The sequence below is a fragment of the Kogia breviceps genome, chromosome 12, assembly GCF_026419965.1.
Source record: "Kogia breviceps isolate mKogBre1 chromosome 12, mKogBre1 haplotype 1, whole genome shotgun sequence".
Classification (NCBI taxonomy): domain Eukaryota; kingdom Metazoa; phylum Chordata; class Mammalia; order Artiodactyla; family Physeteridae; genus Kogia; species Kogia breviceps.
The window spans coordinates 77,868,719-77,895,976 of NC_081321.1; the positions used below are offsets into that span (position 1 = coordinate 77,868,719).

The 27,258-nt window shown below is 47.7% G+C and overlaps 1 protein-coding gene across 2 annotated transcripts in view; it reads right to left on the reverse strand.

The window, feature by feature from the left end:
- Nucleotides 1-1,010: 1,010 nt before the first annotated feature.
- The window catches only part of TMCC3 (transmembrane and coiled-coil domain family 3), a 110,007-nt gene continuing 83,759 nt past the window's right edge, over nucleotides 1,011-27,258 (reverse strand). Inside the window, exon 4 of one of the 2 annotated variants that reach the window (XM_067009887.1) lies at nucleotides 1,011-1,169. In XM_067009887.1, coding sequence (XP_066865988.1) covers nucleotides 1,101-1,169 — 69 coding nt within the window. In that variant the 3' untranslated portion in view covers nucleotides 1,011-1,100. The remainder of the gene's footprint in view (nucleotides 1,170-27,258) is intronic. The other variant, XM_067009877.1, reaches the window with a different exon arrangement.

The window sequence follows — 27,258 nt, forward strand, 5'->3', positions numbered from 1 at the left end:
TGAATACCTGTTAGATATTTTAGGGGTTTCTTGTTCTCAGGTTTGTTAGATGTCCCACTGCTTTTTCTTGTGACTGTCAATGATTTCTCCTCACCTGCTTGTATTTCAGAGTCCACAGGGATCCTTCTCACCTGGTTTTGTTGCAAAACATCTGTGGGTTTTTGGTTTTTCTACCCAAGTGCTCTCTGTTTTTATGCGGAGATTAGGCAAGTTCCAAACACTAGTCTGCCACTGCCATTTCCATCTTCCCAAGTCCACGTGTTCACTCTGGGTCTCAAACTGAAGGGGCAGCAGCACACAGGGGAAGTTCTTCTTACGGTAAAATGAGAAATGCAAGAGAACAAACTTGAAACCAGAGGATGCTTAAGCCTCTGCTTGCAGGACACATTTGTTAACACTCCATCGGCCAAAAACAGCCACGAGCCAAGCACATTATCAATATGCAAGAAAGTACACTTTGCTTCTAGGAAAAGGAACTACAAAATCATGCAAAGAGCGTGATGAGGAATTGGGAACAATAATGTAATGTTTCACCCCAACCAACTGCATCTGCCCCAAAGGCTTTCTCTAAATCTTGCTAAATTACATTCAAAAAATGGTTTGTTAATTATACTTCCATACAGAGATATGAGTGCTGATCACACCACTACACTCATCATGATTGACTACTTTAATACATTGTTGCTAATTTAATAAGTAAAAAATATGTGTGTGGTTTAATACTCAGATTGCACTTTTCATTTTTGTGAAGTTTAATCTTTCTTCATTAGTTTATTAAGCCATTTCTTTTTCTTCCTTAAGGACTTATCTCCTCATGTCCCATATCCATTTCTCTGTGGCAGATGTTGCTTTTCTTGTTGATTTATAAGACCTCATTTCATAATAAAGATTTTCATCTTTATCTTTCATATTTCTTGCACAGACTTGTTCCGATTTGTCGTTTTCATTTTGCATCATTTATCTAATTCTGCATAACAAATTGCCTTAAAACTTTGTGTTCTAAACAAAAAAAAACATTTATTATTGCTTACAAATCTATGTAGCTGATGACCTGGACCAGGTGTAGCTGATCTCGGCTGGGCTCATTCATGCATCTGCTGTCAGCTGGTGGCATAGCTGGGGAACAGATGGTCCAGGATGGTCTCACTCACATACTGGCTGTTGGCTCGCTGTCAGCGGATGCAATGGGGATTAATGGGCCATGTTACCACCATACTTTTTTACCGTATTTATATTATTTAAATATAAAAAGTGTATACATTTAAAAATCTTATATATTCAAAGTTATCCTTTTTTCTTATGTGATTTCTTTATCGTTGTTATGTTTGTCAAGTTCTTCCCCAATCTCAAGCTCTGGTAAATATTTACTTACATTTTCTTCTGCATTTTTATTCTTTTGTTTATTACCTCTAAGTCTTTAATCCATTGGAAATTGAGGGGTATGAAGTGAGAATTTAAATGGTTGTTTTTCCACATGTAGTTAACCACTTATCCAAGCACTATTTATGGAATATTCTTTCCTCTTCCCATGAATTGATGACATCATCTTTTTTGTGTGTGTGTGTGATACGCGGGCCTCTCACTGTTGTGGCCTCTCCCGTTGCGGAGCACAGGCTCCGGACGCGCAGGCTCAGCGGCCATGGCTCACGGGCCCAGCCGCTCCGCGGCACGTGGGATCTTCCCGGACCGGGGCACGAACCCGCGTCCCCTGCATCGGCAGGCGGACTCTCAACCACTGCGCCACCAGGGAAGCCCTGATGACATCATCTTTTATCACAGGGTGGACTGTGATATAGTCCTTGGTTCCATTTTTGGGTTCTCGCCTTTGTTCCACTGATATATCTGTCTATGGGGTCTTGTACTGCCCAAATCTATACAGTCAATGGGTGGAAGGAACTCAGAGTTGGGGGGAGATTATCATAATTATTTCTGCAAATTAAGTTCATACTGTATTAGCCATTCTGAAGCCCAGGGTTCAAGATGAGCTCTGAAAGTTCAGGGGGGAGATGGGGGAGATCAATCCAGACCTCTCAGAGGGCAGAAGTCTTTGAGTAGAGGGAGGACGCTTAAGAAGACAAATATCCTAACCTAGCATTTGTTGTGAAAGCAGAAGAAAGACATATAATTACAGTCTTGATAAGAAGAGAAACCCTTGGCTTTTTCCGCCATTATCTGAGGTACCCAAGACACTCCTGCAAGACCCAGGCAAGTCCTGGAGAGCCCTGTGACCAACGCATGCGCAGGATGTAACTGCGCAGTTTGGAACAGCAGGCTCCAGTCTTTCACCTGTGGCAGAATATGTATTATTTATTGATTTTCCTTTGAGCAACAGGTTTAGTGAAGATTGTCAATTCTCTGGGGGAATAAACATGAAAAGGATTCCCCCCCCCCTCAGAAAAAAAATCTATCAGTTATGCTCTGTGGAACCGCCTTTTCCCACTGGGTATCAGGCTCCATTAGCTATGTATATACCAGTCTGATTCTATAACTTTTCATCATTTTAGTTATCAAGACGGTTCCTCTTCAGTTATTAAGCTTCAGCTCCGTTCAATTTAAAATTTCAATCTTATATTTGATCCGAAGCTTTCCTCTCTGCCTCTAACGCAGACCAGGTCACAGGCTTTAGAAGATTTGGGAGTGGGGAGGTGGAGGCGAGACAGGGTCTTCTCGTCCCCACTCCCCTCCCTCCTTATGCTTACCCTTCTGGCTTTGGAGGAAGAGGAAGAAAAGCCAAAGCTCAATAGGCCTCTTTGTGATTGCCAGTGGCAGGACCGCTGTTCCCTGTGGCTGACCAAGTGGCCCTGGGGCCTGCCCTGGCACGGTGCCAGGAGGCTTCTGGTGGCCCTTTAAGGAACGTGTGACTTCTTCTTCCAGCCAACCCCCAGGTGACAGCCTTGGACAGCATTTCTCCAATGCACAGGTCTGTCTGACCAACATATGGCCATCCTCCTGCACGTCTACAGCCCCCAAACTCTAGGGCCCGTGAGCAGGAGAGGAATCCATCCATATTCTTAAACCCAGAGCTTGACAGGATAACCCCTACTCAGGTCACACCAGCCTGTTCCATTTCCGTACTACAGAAACTTCCTTCTTCTGAATCCAGTGCCAGGTTCCTGCAGATCTCAAGGCTGATGATAGCCCTGGACTCTACATTAATCTGGGCTCTTGATGCCCCAAGTCTCTAACACACAGGTTATACTATATTTATTTTGACTACTTGAGTTATTAAGTACTTGCCTCACTATAAGAGCTCAAGTTTCAACAGAGAGGTGGCCTCACTTTCCTAAGACTATGGACCAAGTCAGCACCATGATCAGAGTAGAATGTAAAGTGTCAGAACATATGACCCAGGATTTTTCCATCAGTAGAGGACTGCTCGGGCTTCCAGAATGACACGAGCTAAGAACCTGGGCTTTGGTGTCAGATCTCAGTCTGAGTCTTGGAAGAACTACTTCCTAGCTAGCTAATCTTGGACAATTTACTTAACCCCTCTTAGTTTCAGTTTCCTCAACTGGAAAATAAAGATAATAATAATAGTATCTATCTTATAGGGTTATATTGCTTAAGTGAGATCACGCAACAAAACCTCAGTGCCTGGTACCTAATGAGTTCGCATTTATGGTAGTTACTGTTTTGTTTTTTAAATTGAGGTCTAATTGACATATAACACTATATTAGTTTCAGGTGCATTACATAATGATACAATGTTTGTACATATTGCAAAATGATCACCGGAATAAGGCTCGTTAATATTCATCACCACACATAGTCCCAAAAGTTTCTTTCCCCTGGTGATAACTTTGAAGATCTACTCTCTTAGCAACTTTCAAACACGCAATACAGTGTTATTAACTGTGGTCATATGGTAGTTACTAGTGTTCTAAACAAGAGAATCTCCTCAGGCCACTGTAGATTCAAACATGCCCAAATGTCACTGCCTTGCAGATGGCTGAGTCGTGTGTTATTGGGGTTAACTCCCAAGCAAGGGATCAGCGTGTAGCTGTTGTCCTTCCACCTCTGCAGTGGTTGTTCCATTCTGGTGGTGAGACAGCATGGGAGCAGGTGTGAGGAGGAGTGTCTATGGGTCAGTACGTGATCACATTTATCTGCATATATATGTGCAGATGTATATATATATATATATATTTAATGTATATATATATATATTTCAATGTTTTTCAGCAGCAGAAACTATGTACTAGAAAACTATTAAAATATGATTTGGCATTTCTCAATACTGAGACCTACTGCCTTATGACAAATTGCCATGTAGCGGACAGGAGAAGAGCAAAGATAATGAGGCAACTGACCCTTTAAAAAAGTCATTCGTGGGATGTTCATTATTCACATTGCATCCGCTCTCAACTCACCCCCTGGGTTTCTTATTTTATATTTATTTCCAGATTAACATCCCAACTAGAAACCTATTGACTAAGGCGCTATTAAAGGCAATGACCCTCCTTCCTGCTATCAGCTCGCCCCTCTAAAATCGTCCTTAAAAGCATAGGAAAGCCCCACGGGCGCTCCCATTCCTGGACAAACTCTGCCCCCTAGTGTTCATTCGCACACGTGCGCACCAGCAACCGAGCGTCTCCTTTGTTATTTTTTCCTCCTGGGACTGGAACAGGAGAGGCCTGTCACCACCACACCCCTGCCTCCCATCAGCCTGCTCTGTGTAGATAATCCACCAAAAGGCTCAGATGTCATTTCTGACTCACGTATTTGAAATTAATGTAGCCCATCAATCTCACTCTGTGGTAGAAAGTGTTTCTCCGCAGATTGCTAAGGATACGTCTCCATGCGCGGGCGGGACTGCAGAGGGGGTGTCTGAGGTCTCCTAGACCTCCCGGGGGAGCCGGGTGAAGGCGTGCCCAGGAAGTGGAGCTTCAGCCAGGCCACGTGACCCGTCTCGGACCTTGGTGCAAGAGGAACGAGCAAGCGCCACCACGTAGAAGGGGAACCGCGGGTGCCTGGGCTGTCGTGCAAAGGATATTTACTGCGGGTGGGGACAAGGGCACGTGGCTCAAGCTGTGGGACCTTGAATTCAAAATTCACCTTTCTCAGCCTTCAGCTTTTCATCTTACGAAATGGAAACAAGGACTTTGTCCTGCCAATGGCACCATCTTCTTGTGAAGAGCGAGAGAGGGGCAGCAGGGGCTCCCCTGTGTGTGCTCTAGGAGCCCCTGCTGAATAGTCACAGGGGGTTCCTCACCTGTGACTCTTCAGATTCCTGGGCTCCACCCCAGGAGACAGAATCAGAACCTTGGGGTGCAGAATACTGAACCCCCAAAGATGTCCATGTGCCAATCCCCAGGACACGTGACTATGTGACCTTACATGGCACAAGGGACTTTGCAGGTGTGACCAGATTTAGGATCTTGAGATGGGAGACTAACCTGGACTATTCAGAGGGGCCCCATGTAATCACAAGGGTCCTTAGAAGGGAAAGAAGGAGGCAGGGAGCCAAGCGATGCAACCATGAGCGAAGGAAAGCCGGCAGCCTTGAGAAGCCAGAAGAGACAAGAAACATTTCCCCCCAAGAGCCTGCAGAAGGAACTCAGCTCTGCTAACACCCTGCTTTTAGGTCTGTAAGACCCACTTTAGGACTTCTTACCTCCAGAGCTTTAGATAATAAACTTGTGCTGTCTTAAGCCACTACATTTGTGGTAATTAGTTACATCAGCCTTAGGACACTAATAGGGGGTGGGGGGGGCAGCATTATCATAAATCTGCCTTTTTCACAGACCCCTTGGTGAGATCTTTGTGGAACACTAAATTTAGAAACCAGAGGTGTGGTGGGAAGAGGCTGGGGACCAGGAGGTCTGGATTCAGTCTAGCTCTGGTGTCATGAGCTGTGTGACTTTGACAAGGTTGCTTCACCTTGCTGAGCCTTGGTTTCCACATCTGTAAAAGGGGGCAGTTTGGGGGGATGCTGTCTAAGTATTCTTCTGGCAGGAGCGTTCTGAGAGTCTGAAAGAAAATAAAGAGAAGCTCTTTGAAAAGATTCAAGTCTGCTCAGTGTGGGTCTTAGTCCTCGAATCTCCTAGAAGAGATCCTGTTAATTATTTGAACAGCTACTTTTTATATAGCACTTCCTGTGTGTCAGGTCTTGGTCTAAGCTTTCCACTTACAGGAACAGCTATCTGTGGGGTTATCTTGACACAGCAATTATTAATGTGCAATTAATAATTAAATGCTTTGGGGGGGTGATTTCTAATCAGGAGTCTGTCTGATCAATAAGCCAGTAAAGGGGGGGAGCGGTAGGCACCATCTTCAGCTAAGTAAGGGGGCGACTCTGTGCTTCTGCTCTGAAGAGAAAAATGTCACCAAACATTACAAGCAGCCTGAGGGGTCTGGATAGAAGGGGGAAGGGGCTGCTGTTGCCAGGCAACGAGCGCCTCATCACTAATCATGCGCATAAAGCCTTGGGTCCTGTTCTCAGCACAGCCAGTGGGCCTCCCGCCTTCTCCTGCCCCCCTGCTCCTGACAGCTGTCCTTTGGGCTCTTGTTCCAGACACCTGGACCCTGAAACAGGCCCAGGGCCCCCCTCAGTATTCCAGGGTCAATTCTGCTGCTAAAAAAGCAAAATGACACAGAAAAGACTCTTTATGTCCATCTCAGATAAGCTAAGCCCTGGCACCAATATTCCAGAATACCCTTTCCTCCACTGCAGCCTTTGAATGAGCCATCACCCCAGAGGCTGGTTGAGATTTGAGAAAATCCCTTTCTGACCCCTGCATTCAAGGGAGGCTCTCGCTGTTTGCCATGTGGATGCTGAGCAAACATGTGGGTCCCTGGGCTGGCTTTCAATGTGCTCTGTAAACACTTCTCTCTGGATACAGCCAACTGTCCAATTATGCAAGATGCAACCGTCTTCCCCTGGGGATTTGTTGTCTTAAAGAGCGAGGACCCAGTGTGATCAGAGAGTTTACATAGCACGTGTCATACAGAGAAGATGCACCCACTGGGGAAGCTGCAGTCCCAGGGGGCCAGCCATCATTCGGAGGAGAAGCAGAGAAGGCTGTTTCATCTGCAACTCCTTCCAGAACACACAGGCTCAGGAATAGCCAAAAATGGAAGAGGTGTTTGCATCTGTTTCCTTCCAAGATACACAGGCTTTCTAGGAGAACGGAGGGCTGCTTTTGTGCTATGGGAGCAAATGCTACATTTGGGAGGTGGCACTGGAGTTATCAAAGGGATCCCTTGGTTCTGGAAGGTTATTTCAGAGAAACATCATTACAGGCATCCATCAGCTAAAAAGATAGACATCATTCCACAATGTAGAATGGACTGACCCGTTTACCTTGCACAGTTCTAAAGCTGGAGCTGTCCTGTGCTAAAGTCAGAAAGGGGGCTGGTCTTTCCCAGGAACCCTGAGGAGTTGAAACCACCACCAGTGCCCAGGCAGGCTGCACAGCTCCTGGAGAAGGGCTGTGCAACGCGGGGACACAGCTCAGCCACCTGTCACAGCCCCTCCCTCTCTCGGCTTGAGCCACACTGGCCTTCCTGCTGCCTGCTCGGAACTACCTGCTTACACGCGGCCCCTGGACGCTCAGCCTGATACCTGGATGACAGGAGACCTTCTCTGACCACCCTCCTGTCTAAGATAATAGATCTCCCACCTGTATTTACTCTCCAATGCCATTTTAAATTTTCTACAAAGTGCCTTCCTCTCTCTCTCTCTTCCTCTTTCTCCCTTTCTCTCTCTTTCCATCTGTCTGTCTCTCCCTTTCTCTCTCTCCATCTGTCTGTCCATCCTTATATTTTATTTGTTCATTGCCTGTTTCCTTCACTAGGGTGTAAGTTCTGTGAGGGCAGGACACTTGTCTGTCTTACTAACTGCTGGGTGTCCCTGGCACCTGCCACCGTGCCTCCTATAAGGCCAGCCCTCAATTAACATTTGCTGAGTTGACCCCAACTACTGTGACTCCACTCTTTTGTGGGAAGGCACAAGGCTCTTTACTTCCATCCTCATCCCTCAGGTAGCCACAGCTTTCCTCTGGAGGCAACTAATATATGAGTTTCCGATGTAACTTTACTGACATGTTATGCTTGTTCTAGCAACACACACAGGGATACCTTCCTCCCACCCATCCTTTTTAAAACAGTAATAGTAGATAAGAGTACTTTATATTTCTTCTACACCTTGCTTTTTTCACTTTATATATCTTGAAGATCATTTCATGTTAGCTGACAAAACAAACTTTTTAATCTTTTTCTACAGCTGAGTAATATTCCGAGGTATGGGTATACAGTAATTTATTTCTTTGGTCCCTTCTAGATGGACATGTGGGTTGTCTCCCATCTTTTGTTATTGCAAAGAGTGCTGCAAATAATCCTGTCTATATGTCATATCATGGATATGTGACCACATCTACTGGATAAATTCTTAGAAGTCAGATTCCTGAGTCAAAGGGTATATATGTGCTTGTAATTTGGGGGGATATTGCCCAAGTGCTCTCCACAGAAGTCGTATCTACATTCCTACCAACAACTTATGAGAAAGCTTGTTTCCCTGCATCTTTACAGACTTTCTTTTATCTCTGCCAATCTGATTGCTGGAAAATGATATTGCAATGCTATCTTATTTTGCATTTTCTTACTGTGAATAAGGTTTAATATCTCTCCATATGTCTTACAGGCGTTTGTATTTCCTTTCTCATGAACTGCCTATTTTTCTATTAGATTGTTGGTTTTCTCCAAAAATCGATGTATAGTAACTCTGATATATTAGGAAAATTAATCTCTGGCTGTGATATAAGTTACAGATGTTTCCCCCTATATGTCATTTGTCTTTGGATAAAACCATTGTATGTTTTCTGCCTTTTATATTTTTAGTCTAATTTCTGCATCTGTGTATGTATGCGTGTGAGCGTGTGACTGCCACCTTTTTTTTTTTTTTTTTTTCGGTACGCGGGCCTCTCACTGCTGTGGCCTCTCCCGTTGCGGAGCACAGGCTCCGGACGCGCAGGCTCAGCGGCCATGGCTCACGGGCCCAGCCGCTCCGCGGCATGTGGGATCTTCCCGGACCGGGGCACGAACCCGTGTCCCCTGCATCAACAGGCAGACGACTCTCAACCACTGCGCCACCAGGGAAGCCCATGCCACCTTTTAATGTGCATTTTATCTTATGTCATCATATGTTTGCCAGTATTCTTGGAAAATGCACCTTTTCCAGTTTCATTTAAGTTGATGCTTCCCTGATGGGGCTTTTAGGATCCACTCTCAACTCTTGATGAGTTGCGAGGCTACCCTGTTCCCTGAGGAATCCTGAGAGATTTGGAAAGCACTCGAGCTGTGAGAACCCTCATCTGTTCGATGTCAGCTCTTGTAAGTCTGTTTCAGAGAGTGACAATGTTTGACTTTTTCAGGATTCCAGAACCTACCACCTGTCTTAGTCTTTAATCATCTCTCCACTCATTGCAGGTACAGGAGGTGGAAGCAGCTGCAAAGCATCTGTTCCCCGAGAAAAGGAGCCCCTCTCTCAACGTCACTCTCCTTGACCAGGACCCACCGGGCACTGTCAACCTTGACGGACCTGCCCTCACCCGGATCCCCATCCTCCGTCATCAGCACCGCCACCTCCTTCCTGCTCCACTTCCAGCCCTGACACCCCTCTTCTCCAGGCAGGTCACTCATTCCCACCTCTTCACTGCAGCCTGAGCGTGGGGGCTGATCCAGGTTTACTGGGGCCTGAATCGGGTTCACTCTTGGAAAGAACATGAATGCAAAATGACAAGTACAAAATTAAATGCAAAAATGAATAGAAGGAGAAAATAACTCATAGCAAATTACAAACTTTCAACAGTGGGAAAATACAGAACACAAAATGTAGAAAAATAAGCTATTCGTTAGTGTTAATTAGCTGTCTGGCACGCTTATAAAGTACTATTTTTCTTCCTTTTTGGCAGCATGCTCTTTGATTGTCTCTTCATATGACAGTAAGCTGGAAATACCATTGTCCATAGAGGGAATGGAAAGAGAGTTCAGGTTTTTAATCCAGCATGGTTGATCATTTAGAAAGGTTGATTTTAGCTTCACAACCTGTTATTGGTAATGTCTTGGTAAGATGTAGTCCGATACATTAAGAGGCACAAATCATGCGACTTTCCCACACAGACGTGTCCACTATTGTTCACCTCCCAGAGGATTAAATTCCATTTGCCACAATTTCCATGAAAAAAGAAAAAAAAAAAGTATAATATGTTTCCGTAGCTTTATCTGGTATACTCCTGCAGGGGACAGTTTCAATTTTGGCCAGAAGTCAAGAATTCAGTCCTCCATTTCCCAATTTTACACAGCTGATAATTGGAAGAATTTTTCAACAGACCAGTCTTCGGCTCTGTACGTTTCCAACTTGTTTCTCCTACACTTCCCACAAATTTCTGGAGGTGAGCACCGTGGGACACAGTCTTATCGTGACATGACCGCTAGCCCTGCACCTTCTTGTCACCTGGCAGCGTGAGTCAGACAGTGGGAGTACTCCTAAAACCATTGCTACACCCGGCCAACGAGTAAACGTCATGAAACAATTGGAAGTCACATACAAATATCCATTTAGGGGCTTCCCTGGTGGCGCAGTGGTTGAGAGTCCGCCTGCCGATGCAGGGGACACAGGTTTGTGCCCTGGTCTGGGAGGATCCCACGTGCCACGGAGCGGCTGGGCCCGTGAGCCATGGCCGCTGAGCCTGCGCGTCTGGAGCCTGGGCTCCGCAACGGGAGAGGCCACGACAGGGAGAGGCCCGCAGACCGCAAAAAAAAAACCAAAAAAAACAACAACTGGGACCAGTGCTGGAAACACTGCCAGGACTCTGTCCTTCTCTCCACACCTTGGTTTCTAGCTCTACAAGTGCAGACTAAAACTTCGATCTCACAGGAGGTTTCCTCTCCACCAACTCCACACTCACATTGCATTGCTTTGCCACTTAAGGGAAACCCTCAAAAAACTCAGACTGGGCCAGCTGGGGTCACGTGGCCACTCTAGTGGGGTGCCCCCCAAAGATGTCCATGTCCTAATCCTTGGAACAGTGACTGTGTTACCTTATGTGGCAAAAGGACTTTGCCACATAAATGTGATTAGGTTAAGGATCTTGAAATGGGGAGATTATCCTGGATTATCTTGATGGGCCCAATGTAAACACAAGGTCCTTATAAGAAGGAGGCAGGAAACTCAGAGACAGAGAAGTTGATGTGATGAGAGAAACAGAGTAATGGGGGCCACGAGCCAAGGAATGCTGGCAGCCTCCATATACTGGAAAAAGCCAGGGAACAGATTCTCCCATATTGCCTGTGGAAGGATTGTAGCTTTGCCAAGGTTTGGTTTTAGGACTTACAGAACTGTAAGAAAACGAATGTGTGTTGTTTAAGCTAATAAATTTGTGGCAATTTATTACAGTAGCAACAGCAAACTAATACACGTGCTGAGAAGATAACAAAATATAAGCCCACTGTACCCTTTCTCTCTTCCTTCCTAGACCTACCCATCTGTTATAGGCCGAACTGTGCCCTCTCCAAATTCATATGTTGAGGTCCTAACCCGCCATGCCTCAGAATATTTGGAGATAGGGTCTTTAAAGAGGTAGTTAAGGTAAAATGAGGTGCTATGAGTGGGCCCTAATACAATATGACTTATGAGAAAAGGTGATTAAGGGCACAGACACACACTAAAGGAAGATGATGTAAAGACACAGGGAGAAGAATACCACCTACAAGCCAAGGAGAGAGGCTTCAAAAGAAACAAACCTTGCAGACACCTTGATCTCTGACTTCCAGCCTCCAGAATTGTAAGAAACTAAATTTCTGTTGGTTTAAGTTACCCCTTCTGTGATATTTTGTTATGGCAGCTCTAGCAAATGAATACACCATCCTTCAAGGCAGAGGTGAAATTCTACCTCCTTTCTGGAACTGTCTTGATTAGACTAGCAACAGTGTATCCATAGTCTTGGGAAACCTAGTGGCTAAGAAAGAAGGACAGCCTGCCATTTGGGACAGCATGGATGGACCTTGACCACATTATGCGAAGCGAGATGAGTCAGACAGAGAAAGACAAGTCCTGTAAGACTTCACTTATATGTAGAATCTAAGAGAGTCAAACTCATAAAAACAGAGGGTAAAATGGTGGTTACCCGGGAATGAGGAGTTGGGAAAAGGACAGATGATGTTTAAGGGTACAAACTTACAACCAGTAGTAAATAAACCCTAGAAATCTCATGTACAGTGTGGTGAATATAGACAACAATACTGTATTATAATCATCAAACCTGCTAAGAGACTAGAGCTTAATTATCCCAACCACTAAAAAGAAAGGAAAATTATGTAATGTGATCGAGCTGCTAATTATCGCTACAATGGCAATCACATTACAATATATCAATGTGTATCAAATTTAAAAAGGAAACAACCTAGTGTCCCCTCAGCTCAGTTTAATGCAAGGGTCACAAACCACATCCCTAGGGGGCCAGGAAGAGAACTGACATGAGGGAACTGGCTAAGTGTAAGGAACATAGTGCCTGTAAATTACACGTAAGTGATATACACGGTCACAAAAATAGGCCCACTCCCGGTCTTCCGGTCTGCCTTTCGCTTTCCCACCTTTTTTTTTTTTTTTTTTTTTGGTGGTACGCGGGCCTCTCACTGCCGTGGCCTCTCCCGCTGCGGAGCGCAGGCTCCGGACGCACAGGCCCAGCGGCCATGGCCCACGGGCCCAGCCGCTCCGCGGCACGCGGGATCCTCCCGGACCGGGGCACGAACCCACATGCCCTGCATCGGCAGGCGGACTCTCAACCACTGCGCCACCAGGGAAGCCCTTTCCCACCTTTAACAGAGGATGGGAAACGCTCTCCTCTCTCCCTGGCAGTGCTGTGGGTTGAGGGGGCGGTACCTGGGGAGAGAGGCCCTCGGCCCTCATTCTACATGTCCAGGAGCCCATGAGGGCAGGGGTCAAGGGAGCTGGGTGCAGCCCTGCCCTGTGTAAAGGGGCAGCTGCAGCCCAGCCCCAGCCAGTTGTCACCACGGCCAAGTCCAGGCCCCAGGGCTGCTAGAACTTTCCAAATTTTCAAAAGAAACTGGAAATTTAGATTAAAAACAAAATAAGAGGGCTTCCCTGGTGGCGCAGTGGTTGAGAATCCGCCTGCCGATGCAGGGGACACGGGTTCGTGCCCCGGTCCGGGAAGATCCCACATGCCGCGGAGTGGCTGGGCCCGTGAGCCATGGCCACTGAGCCTGCGCGTCCGGAGTCTGTGCTCCGCAACGGGAGAGGCCGCAACAGTGAGAGGCCCGCATACCGCAAAAAAAAAAAAAAAAAAAAAAAAAAGAAAGCTGATTTTTAAGCATTGGCAACTAATTAACATTTTTTTTCTGAATTGTGCTGGCCCATTAGGAGGACTATCATCCAAAAAAAAAACCAGAATATTAAGTGTTGACAAGGATGTGGAGAGACTGGAACCCTAGGCACTGATGGTGAGACAAAAAGACAAATGCTGCGTGATTCGATTCATATGAGGTACCCAGAGTAGTTAAAGCATGCAGATAGAGAATAGAATGGTGGTTGCCAGGGGCTGGAGGCGGGAAGAGGGGTTGGGGAGTTATTGTTTCACGGGAACAGAGTTTCCGTTTTGCAAGAGGAAAAGAGTTCTGGACGGTGGTGACGGTTGCACAATATGCATGTACTTAATGTCACTGAACTGTACATGTAAAAATGATCAAGATAGTAAATTTTACGTTAGGTACATTTTGCCGCAAGAAAAAAACACCTGTGCCAGCTAAAATTGTTGTTGCCAAACAAGACACACTTAAGGGCTCCATTCAGCCCACAGGCCACCAGTTTGCAACCTTTTGTTGAACACTTAATTTTTCGAGTTGTCTTGTGTGTTTGTGTCTCATTCACTCAACTAGGAAGTAAAATGCTATGAAAGTAGGAGCTGTGTCTTAACCTCCTTTGAGGTCCTGCAAGCAGGGGCTCTGGGCTCTGCAGCCGGCAAATCACAGGTGCCCTGCCAAGTATCTGATGACACACACACACTCACACACATACACACACACTCAACTCACACACTCCACTAGCAACTAATTATTAAAAAGCCGCGTGGTACGTGGAGCTGTGAGCCCAGGGGGCTGCGTCATAGCAGCTCAGGAGTGAGAAGGAGCACCGGGTGGGAGCACCGAAAGGACGTCACCGGACAAGAAGGTGGAGATGCTGCGTCAGGAGAGACAGGCTGAGGGGAGGCAAGTCGGGAAATGGGCCTCGTCAGCCGTGTTTTGGGAGGTTCACCCTCATCGCAGTGGTGATGGGAAAGCACTGCAGGCTCTTAAGCAGACAGTGACAAGATTGGAGCTGATTTGGGGATAAATCCTAAAAGCTAGAGCTCGGAACACCCTGGCTGACGGACTCAGGACAAAGCTGTGTCCCCAACAGATCTCTGGGGCCTCGCACGTGTGTGGGGGAAGAATGAGGAGACTGGGACCCCGGGAAGCACTGGGGGAGCTCAGGGGGCTTCAGTGAGAGGGGTGATGACTTGGCTGCGTGCCCCATTCGGAGCGAATTGCTCTGTGTGTGTGTGTGTGTGTGTGTGTGTGTGTGTGTGTACACGTGCGTATGCACTCCAATAGCTGTAGTAATTCTCAGGTGGATCTGGGCAAGCCGACTGCCCACAGGTTCAACCTCTGTCAGGGAAGAAGACATTTTCCTCTACTCTTCCAGGTTCTTCTGGCTGGTCTAAGAATTAAATTGACATGAGACAGATGAACGGGAGAAAATCAAACAAAACTTAAAAATGTATACATGGGAGAGAGCCAGGAAAATTGCGTAACTCACCAAAACGGCTAAAACCCTCACCTTAAATGCCATCTTCGGCTAAAGACATAAGAGGATGTTGGGGGCAAGAGAGGGATTTTAACAGACGTTGCTAGGTTCCTCCCTTCTCCACCCATGGTTCACACTGCAGTTATCTATGGTGATGGCTCCCTTCCCGGGACAGGCCCCAGTTAGGGGGAAGGTCAACGCTCCTTCCTGAGTCTTTTGGGTTTACATTGTTTTCAGCTCGAGACAATGCGCATAGGAAAGAGACACTCTGGGGGGACAAATTTTGCTCCCCTCCACTTCCTTTACATGCTTGCTAACCAGTTCCAGGCCCTGATCAGCAAAGGATGGTGGTCCTGCGCTCCAGCCATCAGATCACCTTTGCCCCCTGGGGACAGAGGAAATAATAAGTGCTCTCATTTTAAACTGATCCCAGACACGGTCCCACGCACTCAGTAACCCGTGGCAACCCCTAGAGGCTGCTACAACCTCAGCAATGAGGAGGACCGCCCGCAGGGAACTTGCTGGTTCCCCCAGACGCAGAAATGGCCGAGCCCTGGTGACCACCAGAAGTCCAAACGTGCACGGAACTCTCACGCTGACGAGGTCTGAAGGGGCAAAGGCCCAGCCCCCTAACACCCTTCTCTGAGGGAAAGAAGAATCTTAGAAGAAATGATATGAACAAAAGAGGATACTTCTTGGGTGGTTCTCTGGCAGCCAACAGTGACTGAACGTTTATTAAGTGAAGCCCTCTCTCTCGGTTTGCTCGAGGGCAGCTCTTCAACAGTGGGACTTGAAGCAATTTCTTCAGAAATAATTAACCAGCCACAATCAGTGGCGCCTCATAAAGCCTGGAAAATACAGCGGGCAGAAGGCGGCATTGAAGGGGCAGTCTGGGGGAGCTGGAGGCCCAGGGATGGGACCACTGTCGTCAGAGGTGTAGTTGCTAAGAACTGGGTGATGTCTGGACTGCTGGCCCCAGGGATTTTGCACTTAGGCACGGAGGCGTAATTCTTCTTTCCCAACCTTGACCAGTGGTAAAGACGCCAGGACGCCCACGCCTGCTCAAATGAGAGTCCTCAAGTCAATGTGCACTTCTGAATATGAACAGGGATGCTTCCTAAGGGGCTAGAGTTCTGCGTCGCCCCCATTAGCCTCTGGAACCCCCCTCACTCTCTCCCCGCGCTGGGTCTCATCTTTGTTGCCTCTGCCAGTGGCACAGCGGGAATTCTGCTTGGTGCTTCCCCTAAGCGACCAGGAGCAGCCACTAGAAGCACCTATCGTTCCAAGACCAGTACCCCGGCCCCGGCCTCCAAACAGATTACCACTCCTACACCCCAAGATGGCCTTTGGAGCTCAGCGCAGGAGATGGCCATGATCCCTGTATGATGTGGAGGCAGTCATGTTATGGGCTTCATGTTATAGGAGACCTAAGAGAGGTCTCAGAGGTGCGCTGGGGGCAAAGACGCTCGTTGAGAAGGAGGCCAAGCACGTCCCAGCTAAATGGCGTTCCCCCCCCCTCCATCTGGGAAGAAAGTGTTCCCATCTTGCCTAAGCCAGGCATTTGACATATCGTGCTCCCATCTTACTCTCACATCACCCGTTCTCTGCGTTCAGTCGGCTCCCACTTTAGCTCAACCCATTCTCCAGGCTCCAGGCATTCCCCACACACTCAGCCAAACTGGACTACTTGCTGCAGCCTTACCCTCCTCCACATATTCCTGCCTCTACACGTCTTTACCCAAAATGCACATTTGATGGAGGCCTATTTCATGTGACCATTTTGACCCAGAAGATGTTTGATGTGACCAGATTAAAATACCCTCCACAAAGGTACTCAAAACACTCCTTTATCTTAAAAATTGCAGTCCTAAGTGAAAGGAAACCAACAAAGGACAGGGTGTGGGTTCTAGAAGCACATGATATCTGTGAAAGACATTATTACTCAGTGACAACAACAATTAAAAACTAAATACTTAATAATTTGTTTTTCCCCCCGGCTACCTAAAAATACACTTCACACTAAAATAGCCGCTTCAGGATCACTATGACAACATGGCACAAGTTTGCTCATACTGCTTCCGCCATCATCTTCCCACTGTCTGTGTCAGTTAGGAATGCCTTATGATGTAATTAGCAGCCACTAACAGAGCTTAAGCAGGACAGACATTTATGACCTCACACCACAAGAAGTCTGCAGGTAGATGATTCCTGGCATTGACTCAGATGCTCAACAGAGCTGACAGGGACACAACCTCTTTCCATATTTCTACTGCCATCCTTACGCTGGCTATCAGTTCTCACTCTCATCACCTCATGGTCACAAGATGGCTGCCACAGTTCCAGGCATCATATCCTCATACAAGGTAGGAATAAAGCAAAAGGGACAGTAGTTAAAGAGGTTATTACAACTGTCCTGGGATGAACTGAACCATAACCAACCTAGTGGCAGTTGAGACAGAAACATGACAAATCTGAGACATATTTAGAAGGTAGAATTGACATGACTCTATGGTAGCAATGATGAGGAAGACGGATCAGAGGTTTCTAGCTTGGGTGACTAGGTAGGTGGTGGCAGTGGTGACTTCAGTGGAAGCAAGGAGTACAGAAAGAATAGATCTGGTATAAGGGAAAAACAATGATCTTAGTTTTCTTAGTTTGAAATGCTCTAGGGACATCTATATACATACAGATATTTTATAGGGAACCTAAAATTGGATCCATGGCTCAGAAAAGAGGTAAGCACTAACTATGTAATTGGGGTAGTACCTGTCCAACAGGTGATGCTGAAATCGTAGACAGTGTGTAGAAGGCAGGTAGAGTGGAGATAATGGAGCCCCAGAACTCTTTAGAGTGGTGGAGAAGTAAAAGGACAACCAGGGGGCTTCCTTGGTGGTGCAGTGGTTGCGAATCTGCCTACCAATTCAGGGGACACAGGTTCGAGCCCTGGTCTGGGAAGATCCCACATGCTGCGGAGCAACTAAGCCCCTGAGCCACAACTCCTGAGCCTGCGCGTCTGGAGCCTGTGCTCCGCAACAGGAGAGCCCGTGACAGTGAGAGGCCCGCACACCGCGATGAAGAGTGGCCCCCACTCTCCACAACTGGAGAAAGCCCTCGCACAGAAACGAAGACCCGACGCAGCCAAAAATAAATACATTAATTTAAAAAAAAAAAAAAAAAGGACAACCAGGAGCATGGTGTTAAGGAGACCCCCTAAGGGAGGAGACAGCATCAAAGAGCAGGGAGAGATCTACACTGTCGAATGAACTAGAAATCAAGTAAGACCAGGGCTGTGAAATATATGTACTGGTTTTGGCAATTAGGTAATTGATGACCTCACTGAAAGCAGTTTATGGGAGGGAGGCACTGATTGTACTTCATCGTGGTTTGAGGAGTCTTAGGAAACAAGGAAGTGGAGACTATTCCCTCAGGAAACATGTTGTGAGATGTGGCCACATGACTGACTTTGGCCCAGGAGTTATAAGGTTGGTCTTGTTGGGGGGCCTAGAGATGAGATTTTCCTCTCTGTACAAGGCAAGGAGTGAGGAGAGCCTGCAACTCCTGTCGTGTTCTTCTGTGTGAGGATGTGATGGCTGGGTCTGGGGCAGCCATCTTATGACCAGGAGGGCAGACATCATTGATACACTGAGGCTCAGCAGAGCAGAGGGGTGGAATGAGCCTGGCCCTTGGCCTTCACTGAGCTGGTGAACTATCCCTGCAGCCACCTACCTCCCAACTTCTTTTTAGGTGAGGAAAATGAATCCTTGTTGCTTAAGCCACTTTTCCTCTGCTTCTAACTGGCATGTCGAGCACACTGCTCATGAGATGTGATAAAAATGAACTCTACTATTGTTTCCCACCATCCCTGGAAACTATTCAGTGGGGATAATATCTCCCTATTCCTAGATGAAAACTCTGGCAGACCCATGACTTTTGTCCTCACACTTAGGTAACGGTCTCAAGTCTCCTCCTATACTAAATACGGTTGCAATTTTGGAATTAAAATGGCCAAAGACTAAACCTGAAGCTGATTTTGCATCAGATCTCCCCTCCATCACCAGGCCTGTGTCAGGCCCAAAGCCCGAGGTGGAGAGGGGCCACAAGGCTGGCTTCTCTCTTTCTCCACCTCATGCTCTTCCTCCCTCACTCAACGCTTACCTCCACCTGCCTAGGGTCAGGGTGTGGGGTGATGAATGCTAAAGCCACTGAACAGGTCCTGCTATCCGCCGGCTGTGGCTCTCTGGTCCTGGCAGAGTGAAAGCTGACCTTCTTGTGGGTGCTTTCTGTGGGCTCTTAGAAGCTTCCCATCCCTGGGGATGCTTGCAGTTCCCTTGACCTGAGGGCTCCCTTCCTCAGCCACAGGAAGGCTGTGCCCACCTCTAGCTTTCTTCTGCTGTGCTGCCCCCCAGCCCCACGCACTGGCTCAATCCGACTCATACCACACAGATCTGTCTCCCGCGTGGCCCACGTCAGGCCCATGGGAAACACTGGGCGTCTCTGTAGCTGACCCTGACACAGCCCTCCTCTCCCGGGCAGCCACAGGCTACTTCAGCCATCTTACTTGTCCGCCAAAGCTCTCCTGGGGACCTGCTTTCAGGTGAGGGCAGTAGAACACCCACCATAGACAACTCAGAAGACATCTGAGGAAAGAAGGAACTCAAGAACACTCTCTTTCTTGTTCTGGAATTGGTGAGGGGCTCAGGAGCACAAGGAGAGGTCCCCAGTCACTCCCTTTGGAGGTTCTACATAGAGTGACCTGGCTTTGGAATTTCATCTTTTGTATTCTGACATCTGGCTCAAAACTTTGGTTTAGCTGCCCACCTCTGAAATGCTTCTTAGTGAGAAAAATAAACCTCTATTGTTTCAGCTCAGTAGTCTATCACCAGGCACGGAAAGCAGCTGAACCGCTTCAGCTGGCTTCATGACTCTCCTGACACGATAAAGCTAGTAATTTATAACAGTAAAAAATTAGAAATGGCCAACCACAGGAGATCCAACATGTGAAACATGCATACGATGGAAAATTATACAGCCTTTAAAAATGATACTTTGAGGGACTTCCCTAGTGGCCCAGTGGTTAAGAAGCCACCTTCCGGGCTTCCCTGGTGGCGCAGTGGTTGAGAATCCGCCTGCCGATGCAGGAGACACGGGTTCGTGCCCCGGTCCGGGCAGATCCCGCATGCCGCGGAGCGGCTGGGCTCGTGAGCCATGGCCGCTGAGCCTGCGCGTCCGGAGCCTAAAAAGAAAGAAGCCACCTTCCAATGCAGGGGATGCAGGTTCAATCCCTGGTTGGGGAAAAAAGATCCCACATGTCGTGGGGCAACTAATTCTATGTGCCGCAACTACTGAGCCCGTGTGCCCTGTAGCCTGCTCTCCACAACTAGAGAGAAGCCCACACGCTGCAACGAAAGATCCCGCGTGCCGCAACTAAGACCCGACGCAGCCAAAAATAAATAAATAAACAAACAAATAAATAAATAAATTTTTTTAAAAAATGATACTTTGGAAGAATACAAATATAGGAACATAGGAAAATGTTCATATTTTGTTAAATTATATATATGCAGAGGAAAAAGACTAACAGGAAGTATGTCAGAAAGGTCAAAGTACAATATGGTTGAAAAAAAATAACACACACACATGTTATATATGCATAGAAAATAGCTGGGTGGATACACAAGACACAGGTATCAGCAGCTGCCTCTGGGGAGGGGCCCTGGGCACGGAGGAGGAGGCAGGACGCGTGATTCCTGAAGTTTTCAGCCATACACATTTGTTCCTTTTTCAACTAAAGAAACCGAACAGTGTTGTTATTTTTTTTGTTTGTTTGACACTTTTATTTTTATTTTTTTAATTAATTAATTAATTTATTTATTTATTTATTTGCGGTATGCAGGCCTCTCACTGTTGTGGCCTCTCCCACTGCGGAGCACAGGCTCCGGACGCGCAGGCTCAGAGGCCATGGCTCACGGGCTTAGTTGCTCCGCGGCATGTGGGATCTTCCCGGACCGGGGTACGAACCCGTGTCTCCTGCATCGGCAGGCGGATTCTCAACCACTGCGCCACCAGGGAAGCCCTGTTTGACACTTTTAGAGGGAAAAGGATAATAATAGTTTTCTCTGGATGGAAGATTTAATGGAGATTTAGAACATCTTTTTCTTTGTTTATTCTGTATTTCCAAATCACCAAGTATTACTAAAATAACCAGGAACACACACACACACACACACACACACACACACACACACACACACACACAGTAAAATGCCCTCCCTCTCCCTGTTTCCTGCCCTTCCCTCCCTGAACAGTTTGGTTCCAAAGCCACGAGTGACGAGTGCGCACAGAAGGTAGGGCTCCATGGTGGGGGGAGGGGGGATGGCCTAGAGCAAGGTGGCGCAGCTCAAGCAGGGGGACAGGACCTGGTGGGGGGTAGCCTGGCGGAGGCAATCAGAGCCCCGGAGGGTGAGGAGGGCTTCCTCGTGTGTCACAGCCAGAGCAGGGTGGGGAGGGCATCCATGCACTGGGGTGACCTGGTCAGTGTGCCTGAGACCGCAGCAGGCTGAGGAGAGAGACCCAGTGGAGAGGCAGCCTGGCGTTGAGTGCCAGCACCCCAAGCCCACCCACCTCTGGGAGGGGTGGGCAGCAGAGATGGGGAGTCAGCTACACTTGGGGGTTGGGCAAACGAGTAGGTATATTAGAGACAATGGAAGGCAGTGTTTCACTGTTGGAGAAGGGTGTGCAGATACAGAAAGGAAGACAATTTGAATGTGTTCACGGGGTTGGACTGGGGTCAGAAGTGTTGGTGTAAACTCCTGGTCTTCAACATACAGACAGATACAGAAATAAGCAGAGATCCAAATGTATGTCTATGTGAATATACGTATATAAGCAAATATAGATGCCGTCTTAGTCAACTCAGCCTGCCGTAATAAAATGCCATAAATTGAGTGGCTTAAACAAGAGGGTTTTTTTTTCACAGTTCTTGGAAACTAGGATATCCAAAATCAAGGGTACAGATTTGATGCCTGGTGAGGGCCCTCTTCCTGGCTTGTAGATGGTCACCTCCTCACTGTGTGCTCACCTGGCCTTTCCTCGGTGCATGCTCCTCTTCTGCTTACAAAGCCTCTGATCTCATCATGAGGAAACCACTCGAATGACTTCATCTAACCCTAATCACCTCCCAAAGGCCCCATCTCCAAATACCATCACCTCAGGTTAGGGCTTTGACACATGAATTTGGGGGACACACACATTCCGTCCATGGCAGGTATATACTCAGGTACATATATCTCATTCCATATTATGTGCACATATCCATACACAAACGCTGCGTGTATTCCCTACTTCTGTCCACTGAGAGGGCCTGAGAGTGGTGACACTCCAAATGGCAAAGAGCAAAGCTGGCACCCGGAGCTTGGCTTTTAAATACTGTTTTCCACTAAAAGGAATCCGGATTCCTTGGAAAAACTGCCAGTTCCAGGTCTAGGGTGGGGAAAGCACAAGATGAACCTGGAACATCTTGTGCCACAAAACAAAGGGTGCTCAAAGAATGATGAGGACATGCCAAAAGGACACAAGAGACAGCTTGAATGAGTTCCCACTGGTCACTCAGGGAACAACATGTCATTAAAATGAATAATCATCATCATGGATTAAAACCCTTTGGATAAAACAGAAAGCCATGATCCCATACTGAGAGAAGTAAATTAATGAATAAATTGAAAGTCTGCTGAGGAACAGGAGGCATGAAGTACCTTCCCACAAAATACTTATTAATTACCAAGGGGAAAAAATGTCTTTACGGTGACATCACCTTAATCAGGTGTTCAAAGCAAAAGCGTATGTAATGAGACACAGCAAAACTGCAGCCTGTCTGATAGGATGCAGTGAGAACACAGCGTCACTTCTGTGATATTCCTGCCAGAGATGGATAAGCTGAATCTAATCATAAGGAAACACCAGCCTGGGGGACATTATACAAATAACTGTAAACTTCAAATGCTCCAAGATCATGAAAGTCAGGGAAAGATGGAGGAACTGTTTCAGACAGAAGGAGACAAAAAAGATAACTAAATGCAGTTCATACTTCTGAACCAGATCCTCTGGCTGCAAAAGACATTATTGGGACAACTGGTGAAACCTGAATGGGGTCTGAGGATGGGATGTCAGTAACACATCTATTTAATTTCCCGATTTTGCTGGTTGTATTGTGGTTATGTAGGAGAATGTCCTTATTTTTTAGGAATCACACAATAAAGTGTTTGTAGGTGATAGGACTTCACGTTGGAAATTTACTCCCAAATGGTTCAGGAAAAATAAAATTCTTTGTACTAAACATCCAACTTTTCTCTAAGTTTGTGATCATTTAAAAATTTTTAAAAACCCAATAAATTCTATTTACATATAGGAATTAAATATCCCTAAGTATAGAATAGGTGTGGTTATACACTACATATTTATCTTATTTGTGTACTAATAGAGCATATACATATACAAATACAGAGCACTGGAACCTACAAGCAGACCTAGACCTCCTTGTGCCGAATGGGGGGCTGCAGCCCCTGGAGATCCAAAGGGGTTCTGGAGAGATGGGCCAGCATCTGGGGGCCGCCTGACTATAGCTGAAAGCTGGGTCCCTCCCTACAACATCTAGCCCCCCTATTCTGACTTAATAGCTTCCAAACATCCTAGAAAATTCAGAAATCAGAAATTCATAATTACTGGCCTGAGATATCATTGAAATCCCAGACATTCTTCTATTTCAGGATCCCCAGGGCACGTCCCAGACAGTCTCATGCCCCTGATGGTGGCACCCATCATGGCCTGATGATTTGGAGTCAGACAGAGGAGGCTCTGCATTCCAGCCCTGCCAGGTTTGTGCCTCAGCTCCTCCACGTGTGAGACGAGAAAAGGGCTGTTGGGGGAAGAGGTGACATAATCCATAAAACCCTCAGGCCCTGTGCCCGGTAAATGACATGCTTGGTGAACAGGAACTGTTTTTCTTTATCAGTTAAAAGTTCATGTTTCCTTGTTTAGATTCCAGAAATGTGGTCACCATTTCGATAAAAGCCACAAGTACCAAACGCCAGTAGGGCTGGGCTCAGAGGTGGGCTCTATTTTCAGCCATGTGGACTTCAGAACCCAGCGAAGTTTCATGAGACCCGCTTTATGGCCCCAGACTTCCTTCTGATACTGGGAGAATGGCAGGGTGAGGTGACGGTCGGATCAGGGAAAGTCAAGCTGAAGGGAAGCTTTCCAAAAGCGGCACTGTTCGCGTTAGATATCCTCATCCTTTTGCATTGGGAGGGGTTTCTGGTAGAAAGTGTGAGTAATCCTGATTCCATACTCAGTACTATGTATTAAACACCAATTGTCCAGGAACCACAGATACAGAAGAAAGAGATGCAGCCAACCAAGTGCTCACAATCAAGTGGGAAAGGAAGCCAGTTCCATTGTTACATTATTTGGCGTCTCTGTTCATTGAATCTATTGATTATCACCCACGTGCGTGGCACTCAGTGAGGTCCAGGGGAAGAACCAGATGAGGAGGAAATGGCTCCGGCTATAAGGAACTCACTGTCTACTACTGGGACAGACATAAACCAAACCCTCCCTGATCACTAGGATAGAGAGATTATAACAGGGCATTCCTTTACAGAATACAGAGTGGGGAAGGGAAACACAGAAGGTCTTCACAAAGCAGACATGTGAGATGGTCATGAGGAAAGGAAGGAGAAGAAATGCGATCACAGGCAGAAGAAAGCACTCGGGCATTGCCTGAGGGTATGAAATAGCAAAGTGGGTTCAGGGCCGGATGTGTGGAGCTGGGGCAGGAGGCTGGGAAGTTGGGTTGGCTCCAGTACATCAAGGACCTCATGCACTTTGCTCAGAAATTCAGCCTTGATGCTTCAGCCTTGACCCTGTGCGCAGTGGGAACCCCTGAAGGGTTTAAACAGTGGAACAGCGTGATCTGATTTGCTTTCTTTTTTTTTTTTTTTTTTTTTTTGCGGTATGTGGACCTCTCACTGCTGTGGTCTCTCCCGTTGCGGAGCACAGGCTCCGGACACGCAGGTTCAGTGGCCATGGCTCACGGACCCAGCCGCTCCGCGGCATGTGGGATCTTCCCGGACCGGGACACGAACCCGTGTCCCCTGCAACGGCAGGCGGATTCTCAACCACTGCGCCACCAGGGAAGCCCTGATTTGCATTTTAGAAAGATCACACTGGCAGTCACATGGTTTGGGGGCAGGGGGCAAAACCAGACCAGGGGAACCACTGAGGAGCCTGTTACAACTGTCCTGGGAGAAATAATGGTGCCCTGAACCACAGTAGTAGCAAGCGGGATAGAGTGAGGTGAACAATTTGCAGGTTTATTGAGAAGGTGGAATTGATACGACTTGGTGGTGCTGGTGAGGAAGAGGAGGAGGGCTCTGAGGTTTCTGGTTTGGGTGGGTGAGTGGATGGTAGTGGTGTCTTTATGAAATTAGGAAGTACAGAAAGAGCAGGTGTGATGCAAGGGCAAAACACCGAGCTTGGTTTTGTAATCTGAGGTGCCCTAAGGATATCTCTGTAGAGATGAAGGGTGAGTCATTGGAAATAGGGGTCTGTGGCTAAAAAAACAGGCGGGTACTCACTACATGGAGCTGGCAGTTATTAGTCATACAGATGATGGCTGAGTCATGGGGCGTCTGTACAAAGCAGGTGAAATGTAGATAATGCAGCCAAAGAAGACTAACGAATGGTCAAGATGTGGCAGGAGAAGCAGAAGAGTGGCAGCAAGGAAACACCCGATGAGAGCAAAACGTTTCGGCCAAGTGTGAGCACCAGGTGGCAAACGATGTAGGAATTAAGATACAGGCTACAAAGGATGCTCCAGATAAGCAAACGGGTCATTGAAGTGTTCTGTAAGTCTGGGGGCTCATACTAGTTTTTAGTGGATTAAGGAGTCCGGGGAGAGCGGAGTGGAGACTATAACTTTAAGAAACATGGTGGGCTTCCCTGGTGGCGCAGTGGTTGAGAGTCCGCCTGACGATGCAGGAGACACGGGTTCGTGCCCCGGTCTGGGAAGATCCCACATGCCGCGGAGCGGCTGGGCCCGTGAGCCATGGCCGCTGAGCCTGCGCGTCCGGAGCCTGTGCTCCGCAATGGGAGAGGCCACAGCAGTGAGAGGCCCGCGGACCGCAAAAAAGAAAAAAAAAAAAAAGAAACATGGTGAGGGGACTTCTCTGGTGACGCAGTGGTTGAGAATCTGCCTGCTAATGCAGGGGACACGGGTTCGAGCCCTGGTCTGGGAGGATCCCACATGCCGCGGAGCGGCTGGGCCCGTGAGCCACAATTACTGAGCCTGCGCGTCTTGAGCCTGTGCTCCGCAACAAGAGAGGCCGCGATAGTGAGAGGCCCGTGCACCGCGATGAAGAGCAGCCCCCGCTTGCCACAACTAGAGAAAGCCCTTGCACAGAAACGAAGATCCAACACAGCCATAAATAAAATTAATTAATTAATTAATTAAAAAAAAAAATCCGCCTGCCAATGCAGGGCACACGCATTCGATCCCTGGTCCGGGAGGATCGCACATGCCACGGACCAACTAAGCCCGTGCACCACAACTACTGAGCCTGCGCTCTAGAGCCCGCGAGCCACAACTACTGAGCCCAAGTGCTGCAACTACTGAAGCCCAAGCTCCTAGAGCCTGCACTCACTCTGTAACGAGAAGCCACCGCAATGAGAAGCCCGCGCACCACAACAAAGTGTAGCCCCCGCTCACTGCAACTAGAGAAAGCCCGCGTGCAGCAACGAAGACCCAACACAGCCAAAAATAATTAATTAATTTAAAAAGAAAAAAAGAAACATGGTGAGGGGAAAAGAAGGAGTGGTGAGCTGAGGAAAGGCAGGATCCAAAAAAGTGAGTTCAGGATAGCAGCAGTGTGCACAGTTGTGTAGGCTGAAATGAATCCATGGAAAAACAGGCATGGATGGCACCAGACTTGATGACAGAGGAGCAAGCTCTCAGCAGAGGTGGGGCGGGGAGAAAGTGGGCACAGGTAGGAGGGTCATCTTGAACCAATGCAGGGGCGTGGGGACAGAGGAGAGCAAAGAACAGGAAGAGGAGGGAACCGCTGAGCAAGTTTAGGCCCAATGAGTAGGGGTCCCAGTGCTCTGTGGAGGGAGAGCTACCAGGGAAGGGAGTGTTTTCCTTGGCACCGGCTTCAGGTAGGCACACTGAGGCCCCAGGTGGTGAGGACGCCCCAGGCTTCCGGGGACGCGGGTTCATCAGCTGAACCCCTGGGCGCAGGTGCAGGGAGCAGCTGGCCCATCCCGGGGTTGTGCCCGGGGAAGGGTGGCATGGGCAAGGGCCTGGGGTCAGGGCACAGAGGCTGCCAGTGAGAAGCTCCTAGGGGTTTGGAGAGCAAGAGGGGAGCCCTGCGTCTGCTCAGGGCTCAGCATCCCACAGAGGGTTTACT